The sequence below is a fragment of the Gopherus flavomarginatus genome, chromosome 2 (genome assembly GCF_025201925.1).
Source record: "Gopherus flavomarginatus isolate rGopFla2 chromosome 2, rGopFla2.mat.asm, whole genome shotgun sequence".
Classification (NCBI taxonomy): Eukaryota; Metazoa; Chordata; order Testudines; family Testudinidae; genus Gopherus; species Gopherus flavomarginatus.
The window spans coordinates 186,360-204,797 of NC_066618.1; the positions used below are offsets into that span (position 1 = coordinate 186,360).

At 44.9% G+C, this 18,438-nt stretch overlaps 1 protein-coding gene across 4 annotated transcripts in view; it reads right to left on the reverse strand.

The window, feature by feature from the left end:
• The window catches only part of SMARCD3 (SWI/SNF related, matrix associated, actin dependent regulator of chromatin, subfamily d, member 3), a 245,865-nt gene that overhangs the window by 181,161 nt on the left and 46,266 nt on the right, over nucleotides 1-18,438 (reverse strand). For 2 of the 4 annotated variants that reach the window (XM_050942683.1, XM_050942678.1), the window contains exon 3: nucleotides 6,430-6,660. The exons of 1 other annotated variant lie outside the window; for it this stretch is intronic. In XM_050942683.1, the coding sequence (XP_050798640.1) occupies nucleotides 6,430-6,508 (79 nt within the window). In that variant the 5' untranslated portion in view covers nucleotides 6,509-6,660. Of the gene's footprint in view, nucleotides 1-6,429; nucleotides 6,661-18,438 lie in introns of those variants that run through there. One more of the 4 variants, XM_050942681.1, reaches the window with a different exon arrangement.

Consider the following 18,438-nt stretch of genomic DNA (forward strand, 5'->3'; position numbering starts at 1 on the left):
ACCAATCCTCAACTAAATCCCCAAATCACCCCCTCTAGGATTGAACTCACAACCTTGGGTTTAGCAGGCCAATGCTCAAACCACTGAGCTAAAATTCTGATAAGATAGGAGATTCTGGATCCAGCAGGATGGTTATGTCCCCCAAAGTGCTCTATTTGCCACTATGAGTCTTCTCCCTGTGAACCTTTGGTGTCAGCTCAAAGTGTGTGCCAGTGATGACTGTGTATGGGATGGTCATCTGTCCTTCGCCAGTCTAGGCTCATGCTTCTTTTTACTCAGTGCTGATGGGCCTGTTACGAGAGAGCTGGACTTGACATAACCGCAGCCATTTTGTATACTCTGCCACCAATAGTTGAAAATGAGAATACCATATAGTTAGAAATAATTTGGCCTTTGCCTAAGTAAAGCATACAAATGGCTGCACAGCTGCAGCTTTGTAAGGCTTTATTAAAATGAAAGAGTGTGGATAACTGACTTTGCATCTGTGCGTCTTTCTGTTATGACTCAGAGTTGCTTTGCTGATAAGTAGCATTATGAAGTTTTTTGCTTTTGCTAGGAAAATTGTTAGCTTATTAGAGGTTGAAAGTGTCCAATTTGAAACAGTTTGAGGAGGATTTCTAAGAGCTAGCAGACTGACATCTTACTCCCCAGCAACTGGAAGGATGGCTGATCATCAAAAACCTGCTGTTACCCACTCAACACCACCTCAGACTTCAGGTAACTATATTTGGGGTGCTCTAGACTATTGCTGTTGCATATGTGTGTGTGCTTACAACTAAGTGAAAGGACTCTTGTTTGTACCAATCATTTATCAGACAGAGGAGTTGTGTCCCCACTGATTTATTTCCTGTCACCACCTGGAAAACAAGAATTAATTACTATAGTTTTCAGTTCAAATAACCCCAGGTGTAACCATCCCACTGCCACTGATGATGCCAAAGTGGAGGCGGTCAGTCTTTTCAGCCTGGGCCGGTACCATGACATCAGTGGGTTTTCGAGCTTCTGAGAGTCACCCAACCTCAAGGGTATAAGTGAATCAGCCCTCTCTTAGAAGTGGATCTGGAGGGGGAATTTTCTCTCAGGTTTAGAGAGGGTTTCTTGCCTTAGCATGGAGCCTGAGACAAGGAGCCCTTGGCTCTACTTTTGCCTGCATCTGTGTCTGATGTGTAATGCTTGGCATTGCTGTCCTTGATGCCTCAAGCCCACTGTACGGGGGGGGGGGGGGGTCTCCCCAGCCCAGATCCAACAGGGGCCTCATAGCCTGCTCCATGAGGTGTTTCTTAAATCTGAACTCCTGGGCTTGATGGGTTCAAGTTAGAAAGGAGCAACCGATACTGCACTTAGCGGAGATATGACCTTCTCCCAAGGCAGTAAAGGAACCTGTGGTGCTCTTCATGGACTGGAAAGGAACAGGGACAGAAGAGGCAGTTCTTGAAGCCCAGAATCCTGGGCATAATTGGAATCTCATACCAGGAAGGCGGGGCTCCACAGTCATGTCCCTGAAATCTAACTATCTAATAAACTAACTGAGAAATTTTATTCACAATATTTACAGTTTATAATATTTACAGGTTTGATGTACGTGGATCAGCTCCAGGGACAGAAGGATTCTGTCTCAGACCATGTGGCAGTAAAAAGGAAGTGGAGAGGCAGTCAGTCTGCACCACCCCCACCAGCACTTGAAGCAGCAGCAGGAATTCTGAAAATGTTTTCTTTGGGGAGAACATGAGGTGGATAATCAGCTGAACATGAGCTCCCAATGTGAAGCTGTGGCCAAAAGAGCAAATGCAATCCTTGGATGCATAAATAGAGGTACCTTGAGTAGGAACAGAGAGGTTCTTTTACCTCTTTATTTGGTACTGATGTGACCGTTGCTGGAATATTATGTCCAGTTCTGATGTCCACAATTCAAGAAGGATGTTGATAAATTGGAGTGGGTTCACAGAAAAGCCAGGAGAATGATTAAAGGATTGAAAAACCTGCCTTACAGTGATAAGCTAAATAGATTGAGCTCCTTGAGTCTAACAAAGACAAGGTTAAAAAGGGACTTGATCACAGTCTTTAAGCACCTACATGAGTAACAAATATTTGATAATGTGTTCTAGTAGAGAAAGGTCTAACACGATCCAATGGCTAGAAGTTGAACCTAGACAATTTAAGACTAGAAATAAGGCATAAATTTTTAAATATGAAGGTAATAAACTGATGAACAATTTACCAAGGGTCGTAGTGGATTCTCCAGCACTTGCATTTTTTAAATCAAGATTTTTTTAAAATACAGTCTAGTTCAAAAGGAATTATTTTGGGGCTGTTCTATGGCCTGTGGTATGCAGGAGGTAGGCACTGAAATCTATGAGTGAGATTTAGAGGAATTACACATTGTGAGAAGCGAAAGGAAGTCTGCTGTTGAGGTAAAGAGTCCATGTATTGAACTCTTGTACTATTGTAGGGGTGACAAGGCATGTGAGGTTTTTAAGGCCCGGCTTGACAAAGCCCTGGTTGGGATGATTTAGTTGGTGTTGGTCCTGCTTTGAGCAGGGGACTGGACTAGATGACCTCCTGAGGTTTCTTCCAACCCTGATAGTCTATGATTCTATGTGAGCTGAACTTGCCCTGGATGTTAATGTAGATTTCACCAAGGGGTTCAATTATTTTTAGTGACTGCATGGATAAGAAACGAATTTGAGCAAAGAGCTCTAAAGTTTTTATGGGGGAATCTCCTTGTGATTCTAAGAAGTGGGAGCTAGTGCTGGAAGAAGAGATATAAGGAATATTGGGAAGCAAGAGATGACAAGGGTTGGGGGCAGGGAAGAGTGCTGGCAGTGGTCATGCTCAAAAGAGGGGCAGCAGAGGAACATTGATATAGCTACTGGGTGAGAAGAGTTATGGGACTTATGGGGACAAAAGGGTGCAGGGTTTTGGAAGAGCAAGAAGTGATATCAGGCTATGGGGTACGGAAGAGTTAGCAGAGCCATGGAGAGGGCATGGGAGATGAGTCCAGGAAAGCTGGCTGTATTTTAAAGAATCCTTATTGAGGTTGCAGGAACAAACCATCCCAATGTGTAGAAAGAATAGTAAATATGGCAGACAACCACCTGGCTTAACAGTGAAATCCTTGCTGATCTTAAACACAATAAAGAAGCTTACAAGAAGTGGAAGCTTGGACAAATGACCAGGGAGGAGTATAAGGCATGCAAGAGTGAAATCAGGAAGGCCAAATCACAACTGGAGTTGAAGCTAACAAGGGATATTAAGAATAACAAGAAGGATTTCTATAGGTATGTTAGCAACAAAAAGGTGGTCAGGGAAAGTGTGGGCCCCTTACTGAATGGGGAAGGCAACCTAGTGACAGAGGATGTGGAAAAAGCTAATGTACTCAATGATTTTTTTGCCTCTGTCTTCACGAACAAGGTCAACTCCCAGACTACTGCACTGGGCACCACAGTATGGGGAGGAGATGACCAGCCCTCTATGGAGAAAGAAGTGGTTCAGGACTATTTAGAAAAGCTGGACAAGCACAAGTCCATGGGGCCAGATGTGCTGCATCCAAGGGTGCTAAAGGAGTTGGCGGATGTGATTGCAGAGCCATTGGCCATTATCTTTGAAAACTCATGGCAATCGGGGGAGGTCCCAGATAACTGGAAAAAGGCTAATGTAGTGCCCATCTTTTAAAAAGGGAAGGAGGAGGATCCAGGGAACTACAGGCCAGTCAGTCTCACCTCAGTCCCTGGAAAAATCATGGAGCAGGTCCCCAAGGAATCAATTTTGAATACTTTGAGGAGAGGAAAGTGATCAGGAACAGTCAGCATGGATTCACCAAGAGCAAGTCATGCCTGACTAACCTAATTGCCTTCTATGAAGAGATAACTGGCTCTGTGGATGAGGGGAAAGCAGTGGACGTGTTATTCCTTGACTTTAGCAAAGCTTTTGATACTGTCTCCCACAGTATTCTTGCCGGCAAGTTAAAGAAGTATGGACTGGATGAATGAACTATAAGGTGGATAGAAAGCTGGCTAGATCATCGGGCTCAACAGGTAGTGATCAATTGCTCCATGTCTAGCTGGCAGCCGGTATCAAGCGGAGTGCCCCAAGGGTCGGTCCTGGGGCCGGTTTTGTTCAATATCTTCATTAATGATCTGGAGGATGGCGTGGCTTGCACCCTCAGCAAGTTTTCAGATGACACTATGTCACGGAGTGTGGGGGATGCCAACCCTGCACCCCTCTTCCTGGGACTCTCAGTGACTCTCGGCCAGCCAGTAAAACAGAAGGTTTATTGGACAACAGGAATGCAGGTTACAGCAGAGCTTGGAGGCACAGCCAGGACCCCTCAATCGAGTCCTTCTGGGGGTTCAGGGTCTTTGGATCCCAGCTTAGGATACCCTGAATTCCAACCACCCAGCCCAAAACCAAAACTGAACTGCCCTTCCTCCAGCCGGTCCCTTCCTTTGTCCTGCTTCCCGGGCAGAGGTGCTCACCCCGCTCTCCCCCTACCTGGCTCAGGTTACAGGCTTAAATCCTGTCCCTCACCTAAAGACATCCCCGGCTCTCCCATCCCCCATACAGACAGTCACACACTAAACTGGGAGGAGTGGTAGATATGCTGGAGGGTAAGGACAGAATACAGAGGGACCAAGACAAATTAGAGGATTGGGCCAAAAGAAATGTGAGGAGGTTCAATAAGGACAAGTGCAGAGTCCTGCATTTAGGACAGACGAATCCCATGCACTGCTACAGACTAGGGACCAAATGGCTACGCAGCAGTTCATCAGAAAGGACCTAGGGGTTACAGTGGACGAGAAGCTGGATATGAGTCAACAGTGTGCCCTTGTTGCCAAGAAGGTTAACGGCATTTTGGGCTGTATAAGTAGGAGCATTGTCAGCAGATCGAGGGACGTGATCATTCCCCTCTGTTCAGTATTGGTGAGGCCTCATCTGGAGTACTGTGTCCAGTTTTGGGCCCCAGGCTACAAGAAGGATGTGGAAAAATTGGAAAAAGTCCAGCAGAGGGCAAGAAAAATATTTAGAGGGTTGGAGCACATGACTTATGAAGAGAGGCTGAGGGAACTGGCCTTATTTAGTCTGCAGAAGAGAAGAAAGAAGTGGGATTTGATAGCTGCTTTCAACTACCTGAAAGGGGGTTCTAAAGAAGGTGGGCCTAGACTGTTCTCAGTGGTACCAGACGACAGAACAAGGAATAATGGTCTCAAGTTGCAGTGGCAGAGGTTTTGGTTGAATATTAGGAAAAACTTTTTCACTAGGAGGGTGGTGAAGCACTGGAATGGGTTCCCTAGGGAGGCGGTGGAATCTCCTTCCTTAGAGGTTTTTAAGGTCAAGCTTGACAAAGCCCTGGCTGGGATGATTTAGTTGGGGAATGGTCCTTCTTTGAGCAGGGGGTTGGACTAGATGACCTCCTGAGGTCCCTCCCAACCCTTATATTCTATGATTCTATGAGTGAATTGGGCTGTGGGGGACAAGCAAGAATGAGGGGGACATGGGAGCAAGGAGATCCTGGTGGGGTGCAGGCAGGAGGACAAAGTAAGGGAAATGTAGCATGTCTTTCCCTTCTTCACCTGATAGACTTGCACTGGCTTGGGTCCACTTGAGGCACGGGTTCATCAGGCAGAGACGGCAAGACATTTCTAGTGCTGCCCTGCCCTTACCTCCTCCTGCTGCACTTTCTCTTTCCCCAAACACCAGCAGTATCTGCAGCTGCAGACTGATCCCTAAGGATGGCAGACTTGCAAGGATCAGTTATTCATCAGGCTGTGGAGAAACAACCATTTCAGCATTCCTGCTATGACTTAAATCAAAGTAACCCTCCCACTTCCAGCAAACTAAAGCAGGGCAGGTAGAGAAGGCAGGAAAGGGTTAACACTCCCCTTCCCTTACCCATTCACCCCCCACCAAGATGGCTGCTCATGCCTTCCTGCCCCCAATGCCTACTCCATTGTTCTGGTAAGCCCTCCTGCTCCCCTACATTCCTGCTTCCTTCCCCTGTAACTGTGCCTTAGTGGGTCACAACTGAGGGTGCCAAATTCAGGACAGTCTGTTGAGAAATAGAGCGAACACAGCCCAAAACTGGTGGTTATTCTTTTATAAGATATACCAAACCTGCCACAAAAGTAAACTCCTGTTTCATCACACTGGCTAACAGGAAGTCATAAAAGCAGTTTCCTTGGGCATTCCAGTTCTTACATCACCACCAAAAACATTGGATTAAGAGATGAGTGGTTCTTTACAACCAGTCTCATCAAATTAAAGGTTCTTCTGAGCCCAAAGGACCAGCCACACACCCAGGTCAATATATAACTTAGATCTTACCCAAAAATCATGCTGTTGCCAATCCTTTAGTATCTAAAATCTAAAGGTTTATTCATAAAAAGGAAGAAAGGTGAGAGTTAAAATTGGTTATAAGAATCAAATACATACAGTAATTGCAAAGTTCTTGGTTCAGCCTTGTAGCAGTGATGGAATAAACTGCTGGCTTAAATCGAGTGTCTGGATACATCCACAGCTTGGATGAGTCATTCAGTCTTTGTTCAGAGCTTCAGTTTGTAGCAAAGTTCCTCCAGAGGTTAGAAGCAGGATTGAAGACAAAATGGAGATGTTTCCAGGGCCTTTTATAGCTTCTGCCATGTGGAGGGCATCCCATTGTTCTTACTGTGGAAAATTACAGCAACAAGATGGAGTTTGGAGTCACATGTTCATGCCCAATTTTGCTCAGTCATTGCAGGAAGCCATTATCTACATTCCAGACAGCACGTTTAACATGACAGTCCACACAGTTTAGATGGGTGTCTCCCATGGTCCATTGTCAACCAAGTGTTTCTTGATGAGCCACTTAATTTAAACAGTCCCTCCAACATGTGCTGGCTAGCTACCTTGTGGGTGGTACCCCAAGAGCAAACATTTGAACTCCAGGTATAGAGCCAATACATAACTTCAAATACAAAAATGATACATGCATACAGATAGCAAAATCATAACCTTTTCATAGACATCTCACTTGACAACCTTTGTACAAGATTTTCTGCAAATATAACAGTGTTTCCAACAATGATCTATATGGTCATATTTTAATCAGATAACATCACACCTCTATCCCCAAAAAGGACACTCTTCAGTTTCATGATCTGTACCAGAGCATGGAATCAATGACAGTTCTAATGACCTATAGGTTCCTTTGCTTACAGTAAATTATAGCAATTGTTTTATAACTTTAATATTTCAGGTTCCACACCCTAGCCTGTGCCTGAGATATTGAAAAGATGAGTTACTTGGTGAAATCTTAAGCCTGTGTAAATTTATGTTTTACAATAGAGGAATCCAAAGAAATGTGAATAAAACAGTAAATTTTCAAAAGAAGCATTTTTAAAGTATTTCCTTTGCAAAAGTTACAAAATCTTTTTCTAAAACAATACACAATATTCCATTGCCTGCTACAGAACTGTGTCAAATCTGAGAAGAAATTCAACATTTAAATTGCAAAGCAGATATTTTAGTCCTGCTTTAAGCAGAAGTCTGAAAGTAACTTTCACTAAAACCAATCATAGGTCCTGCATTTTCCTTGATGACCAGGTCAGCAGGCCACACACTCTGAATGATCGCCTATCGCAAGGGCCTGTCCTAGCGCCAATCTTGTTTAATATTTCACATGAGCAACCTTCCCCAGACTTCATCACGGAAATTTGTCTATGCATTGCTGATGACATTGTTTTGAGTGCACAGGCACAGAATCGATCTATCATAGAATACAGCCTACTCAAGAATCTTAAAACTATGGATGAATATTTCTTATACTGGCAGCTAAAACCAAACCCTGCCGGAACTATTGTGTCAGCATTCCATCTAAACAATTGAAAGGCCTAAGCAGAACTGCACATGCATAGACTTCTGTGGCTAGAAGATAAGACACAATCCCATTCCATCCCAAAATATCTCAGTGTGACGACAGACTGAAGACGAAAACAGCATATAAGCAGAGTGGCCAGTGTGTGATCACTAATAGTGACTGGCTAACAATTTCACATATCCTACCATATGCTACCCTAGTCGGCCTGTTTTACTCCAGGGGCAATTCTGCACCAAAGAAATAAAAATTCTGCACACAGTATTTGAAATTTCTGCAAAATTCTGCATATTTTATTTGTCAAAATAGCACAATATAATCATGCCAGTTTCAATTATTTTGGTAATTTATTTCAAAATATGTGTCAGCAAGTATGCCTGTAACAATACAGACAAAAAATGATTCTGGTAGTTTATTTTTTTTACAAATAGATTCCTTACTAGGCATATTAGTACAGAACTTTGAGTAATACACTTAAATGACACTACAGAACTGTATTTCCTGCACCTGTCAAGAAGGAGCGCAAAGGCTTGGGGGAGTCAGGGGTAATGAAGGAGCTGAGGGAGAGGGAAGGAGCCTAGGAGTGAACCTAGAAAGTGTTGGGTTGGATGGGATGAGGGTTTCATTTGAGGGAGTGGAATTCTTAGGGAGTTGGGAAGCCTCCCTCATGCAGACCCTGGCTCACCCCAAGTCTCTCTTATTCAGTCAGGCACAGCCGTCCCTGTCCCCACAGCCCCCACCCCAATGGGTCTCTGCAGTCCCCCTTCCCTGTCCCCAGGCTCAATGCTGTCAGCCCACTAGCTCCCGAGCCTATGCCCCACTCTGTCCCCCCCTGGCCATTCAGAACCTATCTGTGACTCCCAGCAGCCCTGTGTACCCCACTCTGCCCTAACCTGGCTTTGTGGGCAGGGTGCTGTGATGAACTTCTACTCCTGGGGAAACAGAAAATACATTCTTTCCCAGAAGTGCTGCAGTTTTGCCTTTTTCCCACCAGAGGCTGCTATGGTGCCAGAACTGCAGGTTGTGTTCCTGCAGCTGGCTATTCTGGCACCACAGCAGCCTCTCTAGTGGGCGAAATGAGGAACTACAGCACTTATTACGCAAAATGTATTTTAGGTGGGGAAAATACAAAATGATGCCAGAAGATTCTGCACAGTACTGTTGGTCTCATTCCCTTATTAGGCCATGCCTTTCAGATTGTAAACTTGTTGAGGCAGGGACTGTCATTTACTGCATGTTTGTACAGCAACGGCCACAACAGGGTCCTGACCTGGCTGAGTTCCTTATTCAAGACTGCAACACGGGTGTTAACTAAAAAGGGTGGTGCTTGGCTAAAGCAGTGGAATATCAGATGACAGGTTTCACAGTGGCAGCGGGTTAGTCTGTATCGGCAAAAAGAACAGGAGTCCTTGTGGCACCTTAGAGACTAACACATGGATTTGGGCATAAGCTTTCCTGGGCTAAAACCCACTTCATCAGATGCATGGAGTAGAAAATACAGTAGGAATATATATATACACACACACAGAGAGAACATGAAAAGATGGGGGTTGCCAACTCTAACAAGACTAATCAATTAAGGTGGGCTAGTTTGTCGTGATAATCAAGATGGCCCATTTCAAATAGTTGACAAGAAGGTGTGAGTAACAGTAGGGGGAAAATTAGCATGGGGAAATAGTTTTTAGTTTGTGTAATATGACCCATCCACTCCCAGTCTTTATTCAAGCCTAATTTAATGGTGTCCAGTTTGCAAATTAATTTCAGTTCTGCAGTTTCTCATTGGAGTCTGTTTTTGAAGCTTTTTTGTTCGAGTATTGCAACTTTTAGGTCTGTAATTGAGTGTCCAGGGAGATTGAAGTGTTCTCCTAGTGGGTTTTGAATGTTATAATTCTTGACATCTGATTTGTGTCCATTTATTCTTTTACATAGAGACTGTCTGGTTTGGCCAATCTACATGGCAGAGGGGCATTGCTGGCACATGATGGCATATATCACATTGGTAGATGTGCAGGTGAACAAGACCCTGATGGTGTGGCTGATGTGATTAGGTCGTAAGATGGTGTCCCTTAAATAGATATGTGGACAGAGTTGGCAACGGGCTTTGTTGCATGGATAGATTCCTGGGTTCGTGTTTTTGTTGTGTGGTGTGTGGTTGCTGGTGAGTATTTGCTTCAGGTTGGAGGGCTGTCTGTAAGCGAGGACTGGCCTGTCTCCCAAGTTCTGTGAGAGTGAGGGATCGTCCTTCAGGATAGGTTGTAGATCCTTGATGATGCGCTGGAGAGGTTTTAGTTGGGGGCTGAAGGTGATGGCTAGTGGCATTACAGTAACAATTTTTATTTTATTCTTCCCTTAAAATTGGAAATATATATTATTCCCAATTATGGCTATGACTTAAGGTGTCATTGTGTAAGCATCACTGCAGAGTCTGACTGGAAGTAGTATTAATATGCACCAGTATGGAGGAAGTGAGAAACAATCATGGAAAACACTAGTGAGGAAGCACTAGAAGACTGGAGAAAAGTACATCTTTAAACAAAGGAGAGAAATCTTGGCAATAACTATTTGATAAATCCACTTCCTATCCCCTGTAAAATGGAACAAATATTAAGGAGAAAAAAATCACTACAGATCTAGAACATAATGTAATTTTGAGCAAGCAATATTGGGGGTGTCATGGTACAATCCCCACTCTGAACCTTAGCATCCAAAAAGATGGGGTACCAGCATGAATTCCTCTAAGATTAATTACCAGCTTAGAACCTGTAGCACTGCCACCAACCAGGAATTACAGTGCCTGGTACACTCTGGTCCCCCCAAAACCTGGCCCGGGGACCCCCAAGACCCAGACCCTCTGGATCTTAACACAAGGAAAGTAAACCCTTTCCTTCACCATTGTCTCTCCCAGCCTTCCCCTCCCTGGGTTACCCTGGAAGATCACTGCGATTCAAACTCCTTGAATCACAAAACAGACAGGACAATTCACCTTCCTCCCTCCTTCTCTTTCCACCTCCCAGACTCTTCCTGAGAGGGAAAGTAATCCTGGCACAGAGAGAATTTAGCCTCTCTCCCCCCACCAATTCCCTGGTGAATCCAGACCCAGTCCCCTGGGGTCTCACCAGAATAAAAAAACAATTAGGTTCTTAAACAAGAAAAGCTTTTAATTAAAGAAGGAAAAACAGTAAAAATTATCTTTGTAAATTCAAAATGGAATAGGTACAGGGTCTTTCAGCTATAGACACAGGGAATACTCTCCCAGCCTAAGTATACAAGTACAAATTAAAATCTTTTCAGCAAAATACCAATTTGAACTCCTTTCAGCCAAATACACATTTGAACTTCTTCCAACCAAATACACATTTGCAAAATAAGAAAACCACCATAAGCCTAACTCGCTTTATCTACCTAGTACTCACTAGTCTGAACTTATAACAGCCTGTATTGGAGAGATTGGAGAGAAACCTGGTTGCACGTTTGATCCCTCTGAGCCCCCAGAGTGAACAACCACCAAATTCTAACAGCACACACAGGCCATGGCTACACTTACAGTTCTGCAGCGCTGGTAGTTACAGCTGTGTTCGTACAGCTGTGTAGGGCCAGCGCTGCAGTGTGGCCACATTTGCAGCGCTGTTGGGAGTGGTGCATTGTGGGCAGCTATCCCAGCATTCAAGTGGCTGCAACGTGCTTTTCAAAAGAGGGGGGTGGGGTGGAATGTGACAGGGAGCGTGAGGGAGACAGAGAAAATGGATTTTTGGAGCTGACACTGTTCTCAGCTCCCTGCCTTGCAAGTTCTAAGGACTGGAAGACACACAGTGCCTACCTTAATCATTTTAAAAGTTCTGACCCCTTCCCCCACCCCTCTCTCATTCACTAAATGCAAATTATGCACTCCTAAATAGCCGTCAGACCAGATAAGCATCTGCTCAACATGGACTTCCCCCTCCCCCTCTGCTGTGTGAGCGTGCTGTTTCTCTCTTCAAGCAAACAGCTGTGAACATTCCAAAGTAATTCCCCTGCCTGCCTCCACTCGCTCAGCAAACAGGAGCTGTGTTTGTTTTTTAAATAAGCAGTTTGGCTGAACTCCGAGCTCCCCCTTTCTTCCGGTTTGTTGTGGACAGGAATTCTGGGATACCTCCTTATACCCCGGAGGTCAATAAAAGCGCTGGTGGGCTCCACACTTGCTGACCAGCGCTGGATCACCAGCGCTGGAATCGCTACACCCGAGGCTCGACCGGGTGTACAGCCAGCGCTGCAACCAGGGAGTTGCAGCGCTGGCCGTGCTTTGCAAGTGTGGCCACATCCTAAGTTGCAGCGCTGTAACCCCCTCACCAGCGCTGCAACTCTCTAGTGTAGCCATGGCCACAGAAACTTCCCTCCCTCAAGATTTGAAAGTATCCTGTCTCCTGATTGGTCCTCTGGTCAGGTGACAGCCAGGCTTACTGAACTTGTTAACCCTTTATAGTCAAAGAGATATAAAGTACTTCTGTGCTATTAACTTTTCTTATCTGTTTATGACAGGGGGTCAGAAAGAACAAGTTTACCAGACTATTTTTATTGCCCTTTTTAAAAAAAATGCTTTATTTTGCAGAATAAGTACAACAATTACACAGAAGATGAAAGAAAATAAATGAAAAAAAAGACAAGCTCAAACAACACATAAGACTAAAAAAATTGTCAATTTTTGGTTCAAATTTGTACCAGTTTGTTAATTACCACTTTCATGCAGTCAGTTCAAGTACCACAAACAAACAAAAAAAATGGATTCACAGCATTTGTTCGAAAACAGAAATGAAAAAACACAAAAAACATGCAAATAGATTATTAGAGCACCTGTGTAATTCAAAGCAGTCTCTGCTTATTGCTGATTGGCACATCTTCATTTGAAATAAAACATTTTAGACATTGAGGGTCTCTAGGATAGAGGTGTGGGGGCCGTCAGGGCAGAGTGGGGGGGGGTACAGTACTTAAAGTCTTGTTTTGCTGAGTTGGCATCTGAGAACTGTACCCTCCAAAAGGAGCTAGATACCCAGCCCCATTCCTCCAGTTCCCAGTCTGGGGTAAGGGGGTAGCGGGGATGAGCCCTGTTCCGAGACAAGTGGAGGCCCTGTGGGGGGCTCATGTTGGATGATGTTGTCCTCAAGCATGGCTGGGCAGCCACAGAAAGTGAACTCTTCAAAGTCACACAGAAGCCACTGCTGCTTGGCAGGTCTGGTCTGCAGCACCTGGCAGAGGCAAAACTGCACCTGGGTGAAGTGTGAGGCCAGCACCAGCAGGGTCTAAGGCAGGCAACAGTGGTCAGCACAGAGCCAGGGCAGCAAGCAGGATAAGCTCTCTAGGGAAGCCTGGCCCTGACCACACAAGTCCCCAGCCATGGCAACCTCTTTTTCCAATCCCACCATGTGCACCAGGTTGCAATGCCACTCACTCAACTTTGGCCCAGCCAGAGCAGCAGAGCCAAATTTGACTGACTGGCATTGCGAAAAAGTTGCAGTGTGTGTTGAAAGTCAAGGTCTGTGAATCAAAGTCATGGCCTGTCATTTTCTTACAGCCTTAACAATCCATAATTACAGCAAACAAGGCCTGGAACAAACATCAATGACCCTATAGAAATTACCGGCCCTTCGGAAGGCCATTAGTGTCCAATGTAATTTAAATACATTTTAGTAAAACATCTGATAGAGTGCCTCACAAATTCTCAGCATGAATTCAACTAGGATAGAACACTATCAGGTGGAGTGAAAACTAACAGAAGGTCTGTAATCAAATGTCAATGTACCAAGTTGGGGGTAAGTGTATAATGGGATCTGCGGGGATGGGGTTTACATCCAGTCTTATTTAACATCTTCATTAATGATCTGAATGAGGGGACTAAATGGCATGTTAATTAAATCCTCAAACTATACTAATTTGGAGAGGGTCACATTGCAAGTGAGGACAGAGAAATAATCCAAAGGGACTTGAATAGATAAGACACAGGATTCTGGTTGGAAAACACACAGGTAACACAATGGGTGATACAAAGCTGGGGAGCAAGAATGGCTGAGAGAGACCAAAGGTGGAAGTGGACAGTGAATTGACCAGGAGACTGAAGTGTGACATGTCTGCAGGAGAGGCCAATGAGGTTTTGGACTGTATACACAAAAAGTACCATGTCAGGGAAGCTGGGAGGCACCCAAAATAACAGATCTAAATCAGTGGGGACACAAATGATGGCACAAGTTACATTTTGGGTGCAAAAGGATCACACAATGTGTGTAAGGGGTAAAAATAGTATTGGTTGCATCTGCTGAGAGACTGAGGGGGGTGTAGACTCATAGACTCAGGCTCTAGGACTGGAAGGGACCTCGAGAGGTCATCGAGTCCAGTCCCCTGCCCTCATGGCAGGACCAAATACTGTCTAGACCATCCCTGATAGACATTTATCTAACCTACTCTTAAATATCTCCAGAGATGGAGATTCCACAACTTCCCTAGGCAATCTATTCCAGTGTTTAACTACCCTGACAGTTAGGAACTTTTTCCTAATGTCCAACCTGAATCTCCCTTGCTGCAGTTTAAGCCCACTACTTCTTGTTCTATCATTGGAGGCTAAGGTGAACAAGTTTTCTCCCTCCTCCTGATGACACCCTTTTAGATACCTGAAAACTGCTATCATGTCCCCTCTCAGTCTTCTCTTTTCCAAACTAAACAAACCCAATTCCTTCAGCCTTCCTTCATAGGTCATGTTCTCAAGACCTTTAATCATTCTTGTTGCTCTCCTCTGGACCCTCTCCAATTTCTCCACATCTTTCTTGAAATGCGGTGCCCAGAACTGGACACAATACTCCAGTTGAGGCCTAACCAGCGCACAGTAAAGCGGAAGAATGACTTCTCGTGTCTTGTTTACAACACACCTGTTAATGCATCCCAGAATCACGTTTGCTTTTTTTGCAACAGTATCACACTGTTGACTCATATTAAGCTTGTGGTCTACTATGACCCCTAGATCTCTTTCTGCCATACTCCTTCCTAGACAGTCTCTTCCCATTCTGTATGTGTGAAACTGATTGTTCCTTCGTAAGTGGAGCACTTTGCATTTATCTTTATTGAACTTCATCCTGTTTACCTCAGACCATTTCTCCAATTTGTCCAGATCATTTTGAATTTTGACTCTGTCCTCCAAAGCAGTTGCAATCCCTCCCAGTTTGGTATCGTCCACAAACTTAATAAGCGTACTTTCTATGCCAGCATCTAAATTGTGGATGAAGATATTGAACAGAACCGGTCCCAAAACAGACCCCTGCGGAACCCCACTTGTTATACCTTTCAAGCAAGATTGGGAGCCATTAACAACTACTCTCGGAGTACGGTTATCCAGCCAGTTATGCACCCACCTTATAGTAGCCCCATCTAAATTGTACTTTCCTAGTTTATCTATAAGAATATCATGCGAGACCGTATCAAATGCCTTACTAAAGTCTAGGTATATCACATCCACCGCTTCTCCCTTATCCACAAGGCTCGTTATCCTATCAAAGAACGCTATCAGATTAGTTTGACACGATTTGTTCTTTACAAATCCATGCTGGCTATTCCCTATCACCTTACCACCTTCCAAGTGTTTGCAGATGATTTCTTTAATTACCTGCTCCATTATCTTCCCTGGCACAGAAGTTAAACTAACTGGTCTGTAGTTTCCTGGGTTGTTTTTATTTCCCTTTTTATAGATGGGCACTATATTTGCCCCCTTCCAGTCTTCTGGAATCTCCCCCGTCTCCCATGATTTCCCAAAGATAATAGCTAGAGGCTCAGATACCTCTTCTATTAACTCCTTGAGTATTCTAGGATGCATTTCATCAGGCCCTGGTGACTTGCAGGCATCTAACATTTCTAAGTGATTTTTTACTTGCTCTTTTCTTATTTTCTCTTCTAAACCTACCCTCTTCCCGTAAGCATTCACTATATTAGACATTCCTTCAGACTTCTCAGTGAAGACCGAAACAAAGAAGTCATTAAGCATCTCTGCCATTTCCAAGTCTCCCGTTACTGTTTCCCCCTCCTTACTGAGCAGTGGGCCTACCCTGTCCTTGGTCTTCCTCTTGCTTCTAATGTATTGATAAAAAGTCTTCTTGTTTCTCTTTATTCCCATAGCTAGTTTGAGTTCGTTTTGTGCCTTTGCCTTTCTAATCTTGCCTCTGCATTCCTGTGTTATTTGCCTATATTCATCCTTTGTAATCTGACCTAGTTTCCATTTTTTATATGACGCCTTTTTATTTTGTAGGTCACGCAAGATCTCATGGTTAAGCCAAGGTGGTCTTTTTCCACATTTTCTCTCTTTTCTAACCATCGGAATAGCTTGCTTTTGGGCCCTTAATAGTGTCCCTTTGAAAAACTGCCAACTGTCCTCAGTTGTTTTTCCCCTCAGTCTTGATTCCCATGGGACCTTACCTATCAGCTCTCTGAGCTTACCAAAATCCACCTTCCTGAAATCCATTGTCTCTATTCTGCTGTACTCCCTTCTACCCTTCCTTAGAATTGCAAACTCTATGATTTCATGATCACTTTCATCCAAGCTTCCTTCTACTTTCAAATTCTCAACAAGTTCCTCCCTATTTGTTAAAATCAAGTCTAGAACAATTTTCCCCCAGTAGCTTTTTCAACTTTTTGAAATAAAAAGTTGTCTGCAATGCAGTCCAGGAACTTATTGGATAGTCTGTGCCCTGCGGTGTTATTTTTCCAACATATATCTGGATAGTTGAAGTCCCCCATCACCACCAAATCTTGGGCTTTGGATGATTTTGTTAGTTGTTTGAAAAAAGCCCCATCCACCTCTTCCACCTGATTAGGTGGCCTGTAGTAGACTCCCAGCATGACATCACCCGTGTTTTTTACCCCTTTTAGCCTAACCTAGAGACTCTCAACACTTCCGTCTCCTATGTCCATCTCCACCTCAGTCCAAGTGTGTACATTTTTAATATATAAGGCAACACCTCCTCCCTTTTTCCCCTGTCTATCCTTCCTGAGCCAACTATACCCATGCACACCAACATTCCAGTCGTGTGTATTATCCCACCAAGTTTCAGTAATGCCAACAATGTCATAGTTGTATTTATTTATTAGCACTTCCAGTTCTTCCTGCTTATTACCCATACTTCTTGCATTTGTATATAGGCATCTAAGATACTGGTTTGATCTTGCCTCCCAGCTTTGCCCTGACCCTCCTTCCTCACTGCCATTATAGCCCGTGCTCCCTCCTGTTTCCAACCCATCTCCCAGGTCTTGTTCCCCACTTACCTGTGGGCTTTGCTCACCTGTCCCCGTCGAACCTAGTTTAAAGCCCTCCTTACTAGGTTAGCCAGTCTGTGTGCAAATAAGGCCTTTCCCCTCTTCGAAAGGTGAACGCCATCTGTGCCTAGCAGTCCTTCCTCGAATAGCATCCCGTGGTCGAGGAAGCCAAAGCCCTCCTGGCGACATCATCTTCGCAGCCAGGCATTCACCTCCACGATGCATCTGTCTCTGCCCGGGCCCCTACCTTCGACAGGAAGAATCGAAGAGAATACCACCTGCGCTCCAAACTCCTTAACCCGTACTCCCAGAGCCCTGTAGTCACTCTTGATCTGCTCAGTGTCACACCTCGCAGTATCATTTGTGCCCACATGGATGAGTAGCATGGGGTAGTAGTCAGAAGGCCGGATAATCCTCGACAATGCCTCTGTAACATCTCGGATACGGGTCCCTGGCAGGCAGCATACCTCCCGGGATGAACGGTCAGGGCAACAGATGGGTGTCTCCGTCCCCCTCAGCAGAGAGTCTCCAACCACCACTACCCTACGTTTCTTGTCAGTGGTGGCAGCAGACCTCCCAGCCTTAGGGGTACGAGGCTACACCTCCTTAACTGTTGGGGGTGATTCCTTCTCTCCTGTATCAAGAAGAGCATAACGGTTATCTTTTACCACAGCAGGAGGGTTTGCAGCAGGGGTGGAGCACTGGCTGCTGCTAGAAGTAACCAGCTGGCTGTGTCCACCCTGAGCCTCCTCCTCCACTGGTGTGTCAGATACACCCTGAGGCATCTCCTCCTCCACTGGTGTGTCAGTAGTCCTGTGAACTGGGACAGCTACATCAGCTGTCTCCACATGGATACTGTCCAAGAATTGCTCATGGATATGGATGTTCCTCAGCCTAGCCACCTCCTCCTGTAGCTCTCCCACCTGCTGCCTGAGAGATTCCACCAGTAGGCACCTTTCACATTGGATGCCACCCCCAGCCTGGATATCAGTAAGTGGAAATTGCAAATTACAGTCTTTGCAAGCCCACACCATAATCTGGGTAAAAGCACCCATGCTTTGGTGCTCTGTCTGGCTACAGGCGCAGGTGGAGGAGACAGAAGCAGTGCTGGCACAGGTGTTGCGGGTCCTCCTCACCATTGTAAGCCTCCCTCTGTCAAACTCTCTCAAATTCCCGTCTGCAGCTCCCTGTCCGCTCTGCTGTGCTGTAAACAGAAAGGTTTTGGATGTGGCTCAGTTTATAGGTTCAAGGGACCAATGGGTCACAGATGAGACCAATAAGGGACCCCCACTCCCTTCCTACTCCCCTTCCAAACTCCCTTGCAAAAC